This window comes from Anabrus simplex, chromosome 13 (genome assembly GCF_040414725.1).
Source record: "Anabrus simplex isolate iqAnaSimp1 chromosome 13, ASM4041472v1, whole genome shotgun sequence".
Lineage (NCBI taxonomy): Eukaryota > Metazoa > Arthropoda > Insecta > Orthoptera > Tettigoniidae > Anabrus > Anabrus simplex.
Genome location: NC_090277.1, coordinates 54,147,300 through 54,162,140, shown reverse-complemented (window position 1 = coordinate 54,162,140; position 14,841 = coordinate 54,147,300). Strand labels below are relative to the sequence as shown.

Below are 14,841 nucleotides of genomic sequence, written 5' to 3'. Positions count from 1 at the left end.
ATAAAGATGAATCAAAAAAACTCAAGAAAGAGCTAAAAACTAGGCTATCCTCGACTGAATCAACCCCCCAGTTCTCAGGGGAATTCACAACTTCAGAAATCTCAACAGCTCTAAAAGAAATAAAACCAGGCAAAGCAGCAGGAGTGGACGGGATATATCCAGAATTCCTGAAACATTGTGGACCTAGAACCCTACACTGGTTACTTATGTTCTTTAATGACATCTTAAGAAATGGTAGGCTTCCATCTTTGCTTAAGAGAACTAAAATAGTTGCCATTCTAAAGCCCGGAAAAAGTGGAGATAGTCCTGAAGATTATAGACCAATAGCACTCTTAAGTATTTGCTACAAGTTAATGGAGAGAATGATTTACAACAGAATCTCAACCACAGCCTTCCAACGCATACCAACCGAACAAGCAGGATTCCGACCTAACCGAAGCTGCTGTGACCAGGTCTTGGCACTCACCAGCCACATTGAGAATGGATTTCAAGACAAGAAGACAATCGCTGTTTTTGTGGACTTGACATCAGCTTATGACACCGTATGGCGACAAGGGATGATTTTGAAATTCTTGAAGATCATTCCCTGTAAGAAACTTGCAACACTGCTGAACAACATGCTATGCAATAGAGCGTTCGAAATACATTTAAACGGCAATAAGAGTAAGCCCTATATACTAAACGATGGTTTACCCCAGGGATCAGTTCTTGCTCCTCTACTATTCAGCATCTATACTGCAGATCTTCCAGAAACTACTTCCAGGAAATTCATATATGCAGATGACATAGCTCTGGCTGCCCAATCGAGTGACTTCAAAACAGCAGAAATTACACTCACAAAGGATCTCCATAACCTGAACAAATATTTCAGTACTTGGCGACTCAAACCTAACTTGAACAAAACTGAAGTAAGCTGCTTCCACCTAGACAACCAAAATGCCAACTATGTACCTCAAGTCGAATTCAAAGGCCAAAAACTTAAGTATAACCCATATTCAAAGTATCTGGGCGTCACAATGGATCGGACACTTTCATATAAGCAACATCTCTCTAACACTGCAGCCAAGATAAAAACAAGGAACAACATATTACACAAGCTCAGTGGAACAGGATGGGGAGCAAATGCGACAGTACTACGAACATCAGCTCTTGCCTTGATCTATCCAGTTGCCGAATACTGCTGCCCTGTGTGGCTTAACAGTGTATATACTTCAAAAGTTGATACACAACTGAATGATACCATGAGGACAATATCAGGCACCATCAAATCGACACCCCTAAAATGGTTACCCGTTTTATCCAACATCCATCCCCCTCACATACGAAGAGAACTGGCTCTAGTAAGAGAATGGCAGAAATGTCGCAGTAACCCTCAACTGCCCTTACATCAGGACTGCAACCCTCAGAAACCGAAGAGATTAAAGTCCAGAAACCCGAAGAGATTAAAGTCCAGAAACCCATCATGGAAGTTAGGCGAGAAGCTCCTGGAAACACATTTTGATGCTGATGAGATCTGGCGCGAAGAATGGACCTCTTCAAATCCTGACCACCTGGGTTTAATCCTCCATCCTTGTAGAGCTCCTCCTGGTTTCAACTTACCGAGAAGGGAATGGACATCTCTAAACAGAATCAGAACAAACCATGGAAGGTGTAAATTCTGGCTTCACAAGTGGGGAAAATCTGAAGACCCATTCTGTGACTGTGATAATGTGCCTCAGACCATCCATCATGTTGTTATGGACTGCCCAAAAAGAAGATTCAATGGATCCATGAAAGAACTACATAGTGCCTCTACAGAAGCAGTGGACTGGCTGAAAAGTCTGGACATTAAGTTTTGAATGCTGACTTGTAATCACATACTTATTTAAGAAATATGTATTTATATGTACCTATAATGTATCCTTGTTTTGCCATACGAAATAATAATAATAATCTTCCCTTCACAAAAGCTATTTAGATTAACACTCACCGTAACAACACTATAATCAAAGCTACACTTCCTCGTACAGTGGCGTGTCGCTTTAGTGTTGATAATATTATGAGATTTTATTTCCACTGAAAGAGATATTCTTATCTGTGGGCAAGTCATGCTAATGCTTCACTGACAAATTTCATTGGTTGCGACAAGCAACGAGTTGCATGGAAGATACTTCTATTTCCATTTTCAAATCAGTACTGAAATTTTAAACGATGTCTAGCTAATAACTGGCTGAACATTGTTTATGCAATGGAAGATCATGATCAACTTAGACATTGTTTAGGTAGACACTGTCTAAGGCTTAAAACTAATCATCGTTTCTGCAATTGGCCCACTAATATAATATTTTACATGAAGTATTTATTTCATTTTTTAGCCAACATAGGACTACTTAGTCAGGTTTATGGAGATTTTTCTTCTTTGTCAGCCCAATACTGTTTCATCCTTTCTGAACGTAATTACATAAAGTATAGATATAAATAACTATTTTGAGTGTTGATTTAAAAATGCTAGGGGTTCCTTTTTCTTCTTTATGTGAAATTTTCACCTATTATACTCTCTCCTATTTTTGAAGCTGAAAATGGTGGTGGCGGGGTGAAAATAGGGTGTTACAGGCATGTAAATACAATATTATTATTATTATTATTATCTATATAAATAAAGTTGTAGGGGGTCCGCTGCCTGTAATTTTGTTTGTTTGCCAATTTTTCAGATATTTATACGTTTTAGGTCAACTCAAGACCGTATCAGTGGTTTTTATTTTTCGTGTCCGTTTGTTTGTTCCACCATCGTGGCAAGTCAGCTGGGTACATCTCAACCAAACTTCATATTTAGAGTATACTCATCCCGAGGAAGGTTTTAATATGCATCATCATCATCATCATCATCATCATCATCATCAATGTCCCACTTCAGTCGCCCGGGTGTGGTTAACAAGCCTCCTCCACTCCTTTCTGTCCTTCCACTTTTCCTGCTCCATTATATCCTCCATATCCAATGCAGCTTCTCTAATGTCCTTCCAAATCTGATCCATCCACCTTCTTCTCGGTCTTCCAACTGGTCTCTTTTCCTTAACTTCTCTTTCCAATTCCCTTCTTGCTACCCATTCCTTTCCCATTCTTTTTACATGTCCGAACTATCTCAGTCTTGCTTTCTGTATCTTCTGTACTAACAGTTCTATATTTAGCTCTTCTCTGATTTTAATATTTTAAATTCTATCCCTTCTTGTCTTTTTACCTGATGTTCTTAAAAATGTCATTTCTACTGCTTGGATCTTACTATCTTGTCTCTTATTAGTTACCAGCGTTTCTAGTCCATAGGTTACAATTGGTATGACATACTGTTTATATAATGTTAATTTTGTTGCATATGACTTAAAAATGTCTGAACAATTTTCTTCCATTTTCTCTTACACGACCAATTTTCTGTAAAATCTGTGGACTATATGTGAAAAGCCCCTTCATTATAAACAACTTTTGTTATGTACATAATTTTGCTTACTCTTCAAATGACGGAGAAACATACTATTTTCCGCGGGTCTCACGCCCTGCATTGAGTGCCCGATAGACTGACAACGAATCTACGGGTTACCATGATAACGTCTGACTGCTTGCCAGCAGGGAAGTAACATATTGCTATTTTCATCATCATTCCTGTAAACTCGTTGTTGTTTCTTAGGTAGAAAGCAAGAGAGACGTTAATCGGTCATTTTACGGGATATTGACGGAATACCGATGGAGGTTACAATTGTCCTCGAATAGCACTAAGGGGCATTAATATTTGAACAGTAGTGCGGAGTGTAGCCAATTATTTCACACCGTAAGGTGTTTTCTGGTGTTTGCTATCATACTGTATTTCTATTCTACTTCTATTTTCCGCTTTCATTTCTTGCCTCTGCCTTGCCTCTTTAGGCTCAAGTCATCCTCTTATCTGTTTATCTAAGAATTCATGCACCTAAATTTCTCCTCTGTTGCCGCCTTCTTATATCCGTAACTCATACCATAACAATTTATTGAGGGGTATATTATTTTCTAATACATCCACTTGCTATTTATATATTTGTTTCTATCCGACTGTCCTCGGTTATAATCCCATTTCCTATTAATTTCAACTTTCTTAACTGAATTACTTTCTTCCTTAATTTATCCGTATCTATGCAATTGCTAATCCCAAAACCTGGACACACTGTTCTTTGAGGCAAAATTCCAAGCTGTTCAAGTGTATAACTTTTGGCCCAGGAAAATATTGAAATATGGATGCATTTTAATGACGGTACAGACTTTCATTTCAGGGTAGTATTTTTTAAATGGTAAGCCCTATTAAAGAACTGACAGCACAACTGAAGTTCAATTTGGAGAGATCTACAGCTAGGGTCCTATGATTTATTGTCGTCTTTCGATTGTTGATACGTTCGATAGCACTGCATTTCTCGATAATCAAATATCTCCAACTCGACTGTGACTCGCACTACGAAAAGGGGCCTCTTTATAATGAAAACTCCATCTCTACTGTGAATGGCGGTTACAAAGTGAGCCTGCCGTTACAGTAGAAACTCCCGAACTTGATTGTGATGGCATTATTGTCAAAACAATGTATGTCGTCCTCCCTGTTTTGTTTTTCGGATAGCGCTAAGAGACATGCAATTGAATATAATCTTACACAATGTATTTACAGTAATTTACGGAGAAATCCGTATATAATGTAGAATAGCGTAGCGAAGCACGGGTACATTTGCTAGTTATTATTATATATTAATTTATATTACTATTATTATTATTCTGATTTCCTGGGCCTTGGTGGCCATCCATTCAATATGTCAGGAATGGTACAAGATAGCTTTCATAAAGGGTTTCTTTGCATCACCATGGCACATAATTATTTCACACCAGTTCTCTTATGCTCTAAAAGATCCCTCCCGCTAACTGCATTCTGCTACTGATCTCATGGCTAATCCTTCTGTCTTCTGATATATCATCCAAAGTATTTGAACTTCTTTACAGCCTCCATACACAGGGTTGTTTGAGTCTGAGAGTGAATATAATACACCATTAAATATTGTATATGTACACCAGTTTTTATGATGACATTTTCTCAAAAAAGGTGCACAAAATGATCACAAATACAGTAATTTTAAAGAAAAAGGCAATGAGGTATGTATTTGATTCACATCACACAGACCAAAGCCACCAGTTAAATAACAGAGTAAGGTTCCTACCTGGCTTCCTAACAGGACCGAGAATCTTGCCACGGCTTATGTTCTTTAGATCAGCTTCAATTTCTTTCTCATCAAGCAGGTAGTTCAGCTGAGCGGGAGGTGGCTTCCGTCGCTTCTCAGGTACAGGCACGGGGTCGTTTGGACGTCGTCGAAGCTTGCGGGTCATCACTGGCTTCACCTGGCAAGAAGACTATGTTGCAGGGATTGCAAAAGTCACTGAACATTCAGAAAGAAAGTAAATAAAACAGGCCCAAACTACCACGAGAACTACTGCAAGAAACTACAAAAACTATTCTACAAACACATGGGTAAAATGAAACAAACTCGCTACAACAGCTAAACAAATGATGAAGTTAAAATGAAAGTTGATGGGGACATGGAATCAACAAACACGTGTGAAGAGTAAGATGAGGAATACGAAAAACTAAAACGTATTTTTCAATCAAGAAAACACAAATGCTGACTGGAACTGAATTGTAACCACTTATACGAGAAGCCAGCGATGGGTCATTGAGCTATTATCACTCCCTAAGATGAAAGAGAAAAAAAAGGAAGGGAAGTTTATTGTATTTATTATATGAAATGATTCAAACTGCTTGGGATGCTTGACTTTTTGCATATATCTTTGTTTTGCTTCTTCAGAAGGAACTACAACTCTTCTGAACAACAAAATCATCACCACCACCATCATCATCATCAGTTTACAGTTTCTCAGGTACTGTTCTCTTTCATTCTCTTCTATTTATGAATGTCTTGTTATTTGTGTCATCATTCAGTGGCCTTCCCCCATCTGCAGTGTGAGTCTTGATCATATCCACCCAGCAGGTTTTAGATCTTCCAATCAGGTATTTTCCTTCTCTCACTTTCCAAATGTACTTGGGCTGTTGTCATAGACTCAATCTTCATTATGTGTCTAAACCACCGTAATCTGAATGTGCTGACTTTGTCTAGTGAGATGTCTTAAACTGAATCCCACTTCTAGCGTAACCTCCTAATTTCTTAACTTGTCCTTCTTGGTCATATGAAACTTTGTCTATAATGCCTGCAGCCTTGACGAGTCTCTCTTCAGCAGGATGCATGTTTCGATACCATAGGTCAAGCAGCAGGATTGGTTGAAATGTATGTGGAAATGATAAAAGCAGCAGGACCTATCATAGGCTATTTGGATATATTTTGAGGGGAAAAAAATCAAATGACTGGACTAAAGGAATAATAATTATATTGTTTATACATCCCACTAACTACTTCTGAAGGTTTTCGGAGGCACCGAGGTGCTGGAATTTTGTCCTGCAGGAGTTCTTTTACGTGCCAGTAAATCTATCGACACGAGGCTGACGTATTTCAGCACCTTCAAATACCACCAGACTGAGCCAGGATTGAACCTGCCAAGTTGGAGTCAAAAGGCCAGCAGCGCCTCAACCATCTGAACCATTCAGCCCGGCACTAAAGGAGTAATAATACTGATATTTAAGAAGGGGGACAAGAAGATATGTAATAATTGTCGAGGAATCACACTCATATCTCAGGTAGAAAAAATATTTGAAAGGGTACAAAAAAAAGGGCAATATGCCTTTCTAAATGGAAGATCAACACTAAACCCTATCTTCAGTATGAGGCAGTTAATGGAAAAACATTGGGAATATTGAAGAGATATGCTGACGACATTCCTTGATTTAGCAAAGGTTTGGAGAGTAATGCAACAGAAAGGATTTAGAAAACAAAAATGACACAATATGTGCAAGCAATGCACAAAATTGTTGCAGCAGTGTCCAGACACATGTGGGGAGAACAGAGTGGTTTTAGAATGAAACTGGACTACGACAAGGAAGTGTGCTGTCACCGCTGTTGTTCATGATGGTTATACAGTAGAACCTCGATGCATCATTCCCGGAACTGTCGTTTTCCCGTATCAATCGTTCAATTTATTCGGTCCCAAAAATGTTCCATATAAACCAATGTTAAAGTTCCCTGCATCTATCATTCCTCAAACTATCGTTTTATCGCACTGATTGCCAAAAAAATTTGTCCTTGGTCACAATTTTCCCGCATGGATTGATTGTACATTAATAAGAATATACGCAAAAGTTTTTTGAATTTAAAGTAACAGCTGAATACTCTAGCATATTATAGCGGCATCCTGTTACGCGAGAATGTACGAGCGATTACGAGTTGCTAGTCTTGAGCAAGGATTTTGTAGGCTGGAGTGCTGTGCGCAGGTTATTCATGCGCAACCTCACTATGAGCCTCCTGACGCCAACGCTTCTTATCGACCCACTAACCGGCCCTTAGAAGTATTCTTATTTACAAGAATTAAAACGGAGGCACTGTAAAACTCAAATTTTTCACCATTTTCTGTGTTGCTATTGGCTGGCTAGGGCTGCCAGCTTCGTTGAAAATGAGAAAATCGCGCAGTTTAAAACAGTTTCAGTGTGCACCGGGTACGTTTTAATTAATCACAGGGTTATTAATCACTTCGTACCTTGTGATGTGTGTGGGATGCTAGAGGCCTATTGACCTCTTTGTTGCCCCCTGACCAGTTGCCTTTTTTTTTTACAAGCCGGATCTAACCACGCCAGAACAATGATCGTTTCACTAGCCTGGTCTTGAAACTACTTCCTAAGTTGGCAGCATCGCTTAGCCCACTGTGACATCATCCGAGACGCACCATGTTGAATTTCTAACCTCAGTGACATCATGCGAGCTGTGGCATGTGGGATCTCTAACCTATCGTTTGCGAAGGGTCTACGGAATCTTTACCAAAATACAGGTTATCGCCGTAATATCCACATATATAATTGATTTGCAATAAGAGAACTGACCTTGAAGGCTTTCTAATTACTACGAAATGTAAGGAAAAGTGAAATGAAGCAGCGTAAAAGTCAAGCTTTTTATTTTCATCGTGTATATCATGATTGCAATATTTTGGTACTGTTATGTATAGTGTGAGCATGTCCGGCTCCATGGCCAAACGGTTAGCATGTGTTGGCTTTCAGTTCGAGGGGTCACGATCAGGTCGGGGATTTTAACTTTTGTTGGTTAATTCCAACAGTTCGGGGGCTGTGTGCGCGCGAGTGTGCCGACTTACGCATTAGGATTCATCTTAGGTAGAGCCGCATTTTCATAAGCGCAAAGATCGCCTATCACACGACAACTCGACATATTTGCACCTGGCTTTGGAGGCCACATGCCAGCATCGTTATATTATTAATATATTTACATGACGAAAAATGCCCAAATACAGTACCCATATTTTATTATTTTGCTTTCCCCCTATATTATGTCACCCGCATTTAACGTTTTCCCGCATCCATCGTCATTTTTCCCTCCTCCCCCTTGAAAAACGATGCATCGATGTTTTACTGTTGATGAAATCTGGAAGGAGACAAAGGTATAAATTCAGGGACAGGGAGCTGAAGATAATGCAGTTTGCAAATGATATTGTGATGTGGGGGGCAAACATAGAGGAAGTGCAACATATTGAGCGAGATGACTCAAAATTATGGAATGAAAATCAGTATGGAATATAGTAAGACAATGGTGCTGAGTAGAGGAGAAAGGAGAAATACCAACTGATGAGCCCAACTTAGCACACGAGGGCAAAACGCAGGCAACCAAGAATGAGTTAGCTGGAAAATTTATAATGTCCAATAACGGACCATTATGTTGGTATTATAAATTTACTCATTCAGGACAAATATTTCATGTTCCCTATGGGAATCAACATCTATATCATCTGATGGCCAGACAGGCATCAATTTTTGGAAGCAAGACAAAGTCTCTCATAGTGCATTGGCACTGCTGGTGGCTTCAAGTAGCTTAGGCAGTCGCCTCCACGGTATGCACTAGCCTTGCGTCTTGGTAGGTGTGCTAAGTACCAACTGATGAGCCCAACTTAGCACACGAGGGTGAAACGCAGGCAACCAAGAATGAGTTAGCTGGAAAATTTATAATGTCCAATAACGGACCATTATGTTATTATAAATTTACTCATTCAGGACAAATATTTCATGTTCCCTATGGGAATCAATGTCTATATCGTATGTATACTAGGTCAATAGCGCCATCTTCTCACTGTGTGTTTTCTTCCTGTAACTACGAACTTGAGAAAATCTTATTTCAAGTGAATTCTGTTCTACTCCTCAGTCCAGAATGAGAATCCTTGAACTGTGGTAAACGAACCCAGAACCTTGGAATAAGAGACAGGCACACTGCCTATACACCACAGGGCTGGCTAACGACACCAATCAGATTAGTATTATATTTACGAGTCTAGAATGTTTTTCATTTTCGTACAATTCATGAGCCTTAACATTCTTTTGTAGATACAGGCATTTTTCTTTAGATTTATTGGAACTCTTTATCCCCCTGTGGGTGATGTCAAAGGATGCATTATCTGTACCCCCTTAATGTCAAAACAGGCTGCTAAGAGGGGACAACCAAAGAATCTGTACTCGCTCTCTGATTTCCTAAGCCCAGAAACATATTCATGTTTCTAGGGTTTTCCAAGTAGTGAAGAAAATGTGCAGTGTGAAATTTACTTATTCACTTTCTTGAGCAGAGAAATGGTAACACCCTTGCTCCAATCTGAAGATGCCTTGTTATCCTTCCACATTCTGCATAGCCATTGCAGATGTTGTACTCTTCTGCTTTGATGCTGTTGGCACGGCATTCCTTTCGTCTGCTCCAGGTGATTTTCCTTCAGGCTTAGTTCTCAATGCTGCCTTTATTTCTATCCCTGTGATAGGGAGCTCCTCTTAAGCAGTGGAATATTACTTGGAAAGGTGCCTTTTCTACTGTTTTTAAAGTCTGTCACCACCAAAGCTCATCTTTAACTTTTTGTCACTTCTCTTTTATTATGTTTATCCAGATTTCTTCTAAATCTACATTTTCCACATCCAAGCTGAGGATCTGCCAGGATGGTTTCTAACCGAGTGTTGTTGCCTGCTCTCCCTCTAAAGCTGCGAAGCATAAATGAACTCGTCAAAGACTGAGAAAAATTGGAATTGATGAGGAGAAAGCCAATCTCGCTATGTATGAGGATGAGGAGACTGTCCCTGTCCTTTTGTGTTTTCTTTCTTTTTCCTCCTCTTTCCACCATGTCCTGTTACTTTCTATATGTAACCAGTTGTGCAGAAAGGGAACTAAAGTAGGATTTTTCAGTTTTGAGATTCTTGTGGTTCTAAAATTGGCATAAGATACGGAACATTTAAGACAAAAGTTAATGCTTCTAGGTGCAATACTTCAGAAGATATTAATTATTATTGAAGTTACCATTAAGAAAACATATGTTGAGAAAAACGCAATTACATTTTTCATTTATTATTCTTACTAAATGTACAAAATTTTCCTAACATCTAGTGGCAAAGAATCAAACTGTTTTGTAACTTAGTTTGTTAAGATGACCCATTGATAGCACAAGAAAAGCAAAGTCATCTCCATACAGGAAAAGAAGGCCCTGGGAGGGGTAGAAGGTAAAGGCTTCCATTATCCATAACCTCTCCAGTTGGTGAGGGTAGAGTGGTTAGCTCTATGCCTGGCCGCCTTTGCCGCCGGGAATTAATCTGGTACTCATTAATGGTGTAGGCTGAGTGAACCTCAGGGCCATGTGCATCTCTGGAAGTGGAAATCTGGTTTCTTAATTTATTTTTTTTGCTTCCTGACAAGGAGTCAAACCCATGTCCTTCTGGGCATGTCCCATGTCCGCCTTGGCCAGGTAGCCCCTATAGATAGCACAAGAAGTTAAAAGATAGAAATGCAATTTTTAAACCCTAGACAGTTTTGTTTAGCTCTGCTGTAAAATTTCCATTGTCGACTTTGGGCTTCTTTCTGTGCAATTGGTCAGATAATTTTTTTGCTACTTGTTTAATGTCACACTAACACATCAAAGGTTTTTGGCGATAGAAGGATGGGAAAGGGCTTAATTAAAGGACAGCCCCAGCATTTGCCTGGTGTGAAAATGTGAAACCATGGAAAACCATCTTTAGGGCTGCTGAATGTGGGATTCACTAGTTGCTTTACGTCGCACCGACACAGATAAGTCTTATGGCGACGATGGGACAGGAAAGGGCTAGGAGTGGAAAGGAAGTGGCCGTGGCCTTAATTAAGGTATAGCCCCAGCATTTGCCTGGTGTGAAAATGGGAAACCACGGAAAACCATCTTCAGGGCTGCCGATAGTGGGGTTCGAACCTACTATCTCCTGAATACTGGCCGCACTTAAGTGATTGCAGCTATCGAGCTCGGTGAATGAATGAATGAATGTGGAATTCAAACCCATTATCTCCTGAATGACCCTAACTGCATAGCCAACTTCCTTACACGAGGCAGCAGCAATGAACTAGAACTCTTTAACAAAGCTTTGTTCCGGACAATAACTCTTAGAGGACAGCAAATTTAATCACCAAAATATCAACATTACTGTAATTGTAATGAAATTACTAAAAAGAAATGACATTAAGACTGCATGAAGTCAATGAGATCCTGATCCTAAAACCAACATTAGGCTTGCAAGACAACTCGTGGCATTCAATCAAACGGGCACTGCTATGATGGTGGGGGTCATTTAAGATGAAAACAAACACAACACCAACAACTGATTACTTTCAGCAAGCAGGGACTGGTGCGTTACCTCCATGGAATCACCAGTCAGCTCCATGGTGTGCCTCTCCGACTCTATCAGTTTCCTTTTCTCTTCCATGTCCGAGATCAGAGTCTCCCGCAGTTCGATCTTCTTCTCCTCAAACTCCTTGGCTGCTGCCTTCTGTTCCAGGATATAGTCCCTCTCTACACACTCCATCGTGTAATCCCTCATGATCACATTCAGTCGTAACCTGGAAACTCACAAAGGCTACGATCAAAACCCTTGTTCTGTTGATGGTTATTTAACCCGTAACTACCACCACACATGAAAAATATTACACTTAAGACACACATGGGACCCACTTTCGAAAATTTGCCACTGACAGCAGAAGGATTTATTAGTAATTTAACATAAAATGATTTAAAAATATTAATAGTTAGGATTTCGAACAGATGTTTTTAAAATGGATACACCAATAAATCACTCTTTCTAAACAAATTGCTACTCGTAAACATGTTTGTGTTACCTTAAAATAGCTTGGTTCTTTAAAGTAATAATATGTATGAAGCTGAAAATTCACCTGTCACATTAGGCCCTAAATGAAAAACTAAAAAAACTACAGCCTTCTTTTAGCAGATAAATATGATCTGATGTAGATGGAAGGGTATCACACAATAATTACCAATAACACGGTTTGCTAATTTCTACTACTTAATTTGGTCTTCAAGGTGGCAGAGAATCTCTATTATCTACTAATATTCAAACTAGCCTATTCTCTGTAGCATTTTGGACACTACATGGCCATGTATACCACACAGCAATGTCTTGCACTTGGCACACTCTCTACACGACTTTCGGTCTGTCTCTGAAAGGGAAATTTAATTCATATTCACTTTCTGATGCACTTATATCTTCAGTATTACTGGATGTCTAATGTTCTAGGATTTGTTCATCATTGAGACTGCTTGCCATAAATTACAAAACTAACTAAGCACATTTAACAAAAAGTGTTACATTTAAGACACACACGGGTTCAGAGGACCCGGCGACTTATTTATAGCAGACCGAGTACGATAATGAACTGAACACAATGGCACCTCAAAGCTAACCAAAGTGTAGGAGCATACATAGTATCCCCAGGGCCAGGCTACAAAATGCTGAGACAGGAAATGGAAAACAATTTGTCTCGGGTCTTCTGGACCCATGTGTGGTATAAGGGGGAATCAAATATAAATGGAATTTTATTTTTATTTAAATTCATTTATTGAAAAACACAAGGCCATTAAAATTTATTTTTCCACATAGTTTCCTGCTTTGGAAATGCATTTGCCCCAGCGTATGGGCAGCTTTTTGATGCCCTCATCGTAAAAAGGTCAGGGTCATGTCATCACCCAGTTGCGCACAGTCTTCCACACTCTTGTCATCTTCAAATCGTTGCCCTCCTCGAGCTTTTTTAAATGGTTCAAATGGAAATCACAGGGCGATAAGTACGGGCTGTAAGGAGGATGATCAAGTGTAGTCCAGTGCATTTCCTGTATCTTGGAGACAGAGCTACAGTAGAAGGACCCATCTGGAACACACTTTACGGAACTGTAGGTCGTTTGAGATGATTGCTCGACAGCTCCCATAACTGATTCCGACTTGTTCTGCAATTTCTGGTACTCTCGCCCATCGATCACAGTCAATAATGTCTTTAACCGCACGGATGTTTTCATCTGTAATCCTGATCCGAGGACGGCAATCGTGTTGCTGATTTTCCACACATTTTCGTCCTTTCTTGAACTTTTTTATGCCAGGCAAACACACGTGTCCTTGACAATGTTTGATCACCGAACTGTGCAGTCAATCTCTGGCAAATTTCTGCCGCTGTAACTCCTTCACGAGCAAGAAATTTCATAATTATGCGTTGCGCAGCGGAGGGGAGCACCTGTTGCTCCGACAATGGAGCGTTACTGACAAAACGTCGAGAAATATCTAACAGGACGCTCTCCCCACTCCTAATGGTGCCGTCTAAGCATAGCAGAAGCACGGGTCCAGTCCTACCAAGTGTTGACATTCAGGAACATAAATCCTGTTTATATTTGATCGACCTTTGTAGTTACGGGTTAATGAGGAAACAATGGGCCTTTTGGTCATATGCTCTGAGAATCTTTGTGGGTGGTATCCGACTAATTATTTGGGTACAAAGCCTATTAAAAAAAATAACTGAGCTTTGAAAATGCAAATTAATAGTGGTTTCTGGTAAGAGGTGCTGTATACCATTTGCTGCACATTACTGGAACAATCACCTACTGCATCACTCAGCAGCTGTTAGTCTGAGAGTGTGTTGAGTATGAGTAGCGACTGTCTAGATGTTTGAATATTACAAGCAGCAAATCAACATTTGCCTCTGGTTCAAACTGAGGAAAATGTTAAAGGAGACGTATCAGAGAATGAAGACAGTTTTATGGTCACACAATGTTATGAGAGGTTTCAGCAACCATCCTCTATAAACACCATTCAGAGAGAAAAAATTGAAGGGGTCCGACACTTCGAAAAATGAAGAAAGATAAGGGCCATGAAGGGCATGAAAATGAAAAGACTCCCTAGGCCTCACAGCCTAATAAATACTGTTGGATTCGAAAAAGAACAAGAATTGACCCCACGGAGGTTGGATAGGACAGATGAAAGTGATGAGAGACTTGGCACAAGTGGAAGTAATGTCATGACTCAGCTAACGACCCCGTGCTCTCTAACCCAAGCTCCCAAGCTAAGAGCCAACATAGGAGGACAGGTTCTCAACGTCATGTGATGACATTCATGTCGCACAACTTGCGCATTGTAATTGTTGCTCGACAGTTCAGAAAGTCGCAGAAGAATGTAACATCTCAATAGGTTCACATCATGAAATTACAAAGGAAAAATGAGAAATGCATCGGAAAGTTGCAAAGCTTGTTCTACGACTCCCAATGAAGACCAGAGGGACTTACAAATTTCCAAAAGTCAAACTTGAGGATCATGCTAATTACAATGAAAACTTCATAAAGAGAAATATGGTCTTATAGATATGATACTGAAACGAAACTGCAATA

General features: G+C 39.8%; 1 protein-coding gene across 3 annotated transcripts in view; it reads right to left on the bottom strand.

Annotated features, from left to right (window-relative positions):
• The window catches only part of LOC136885069 (sin3 histone deacetylase corepressor complex component SDS3), a 126,229-nt gene that overhangs the window by 75,614 nt on the left and 35,774 nt on the right, over positions 1–14,841 (bottom strand). For 2 of the 3 annotated variants that reach the window (XM_067157473.2, XM_067157475.2), the window contains exons 4-5: positions 11,819–12,020; positions 5,193–5,382 (exon numbers count right to left, since the gene is read on the bottom strand). In XM_067157473.2, the coding sequence (XP_067013574.1) occupies positions 5,193–5,382; positions 11,819–12,020 (392 nt within the window). The remainder of the gene's footprint in view (positions 1–5,192; positions 5,383–11,818; positions 12,021–14,841) is intronic. The other variant, XM_067157474.2, reaches the window with a different exon arrangement.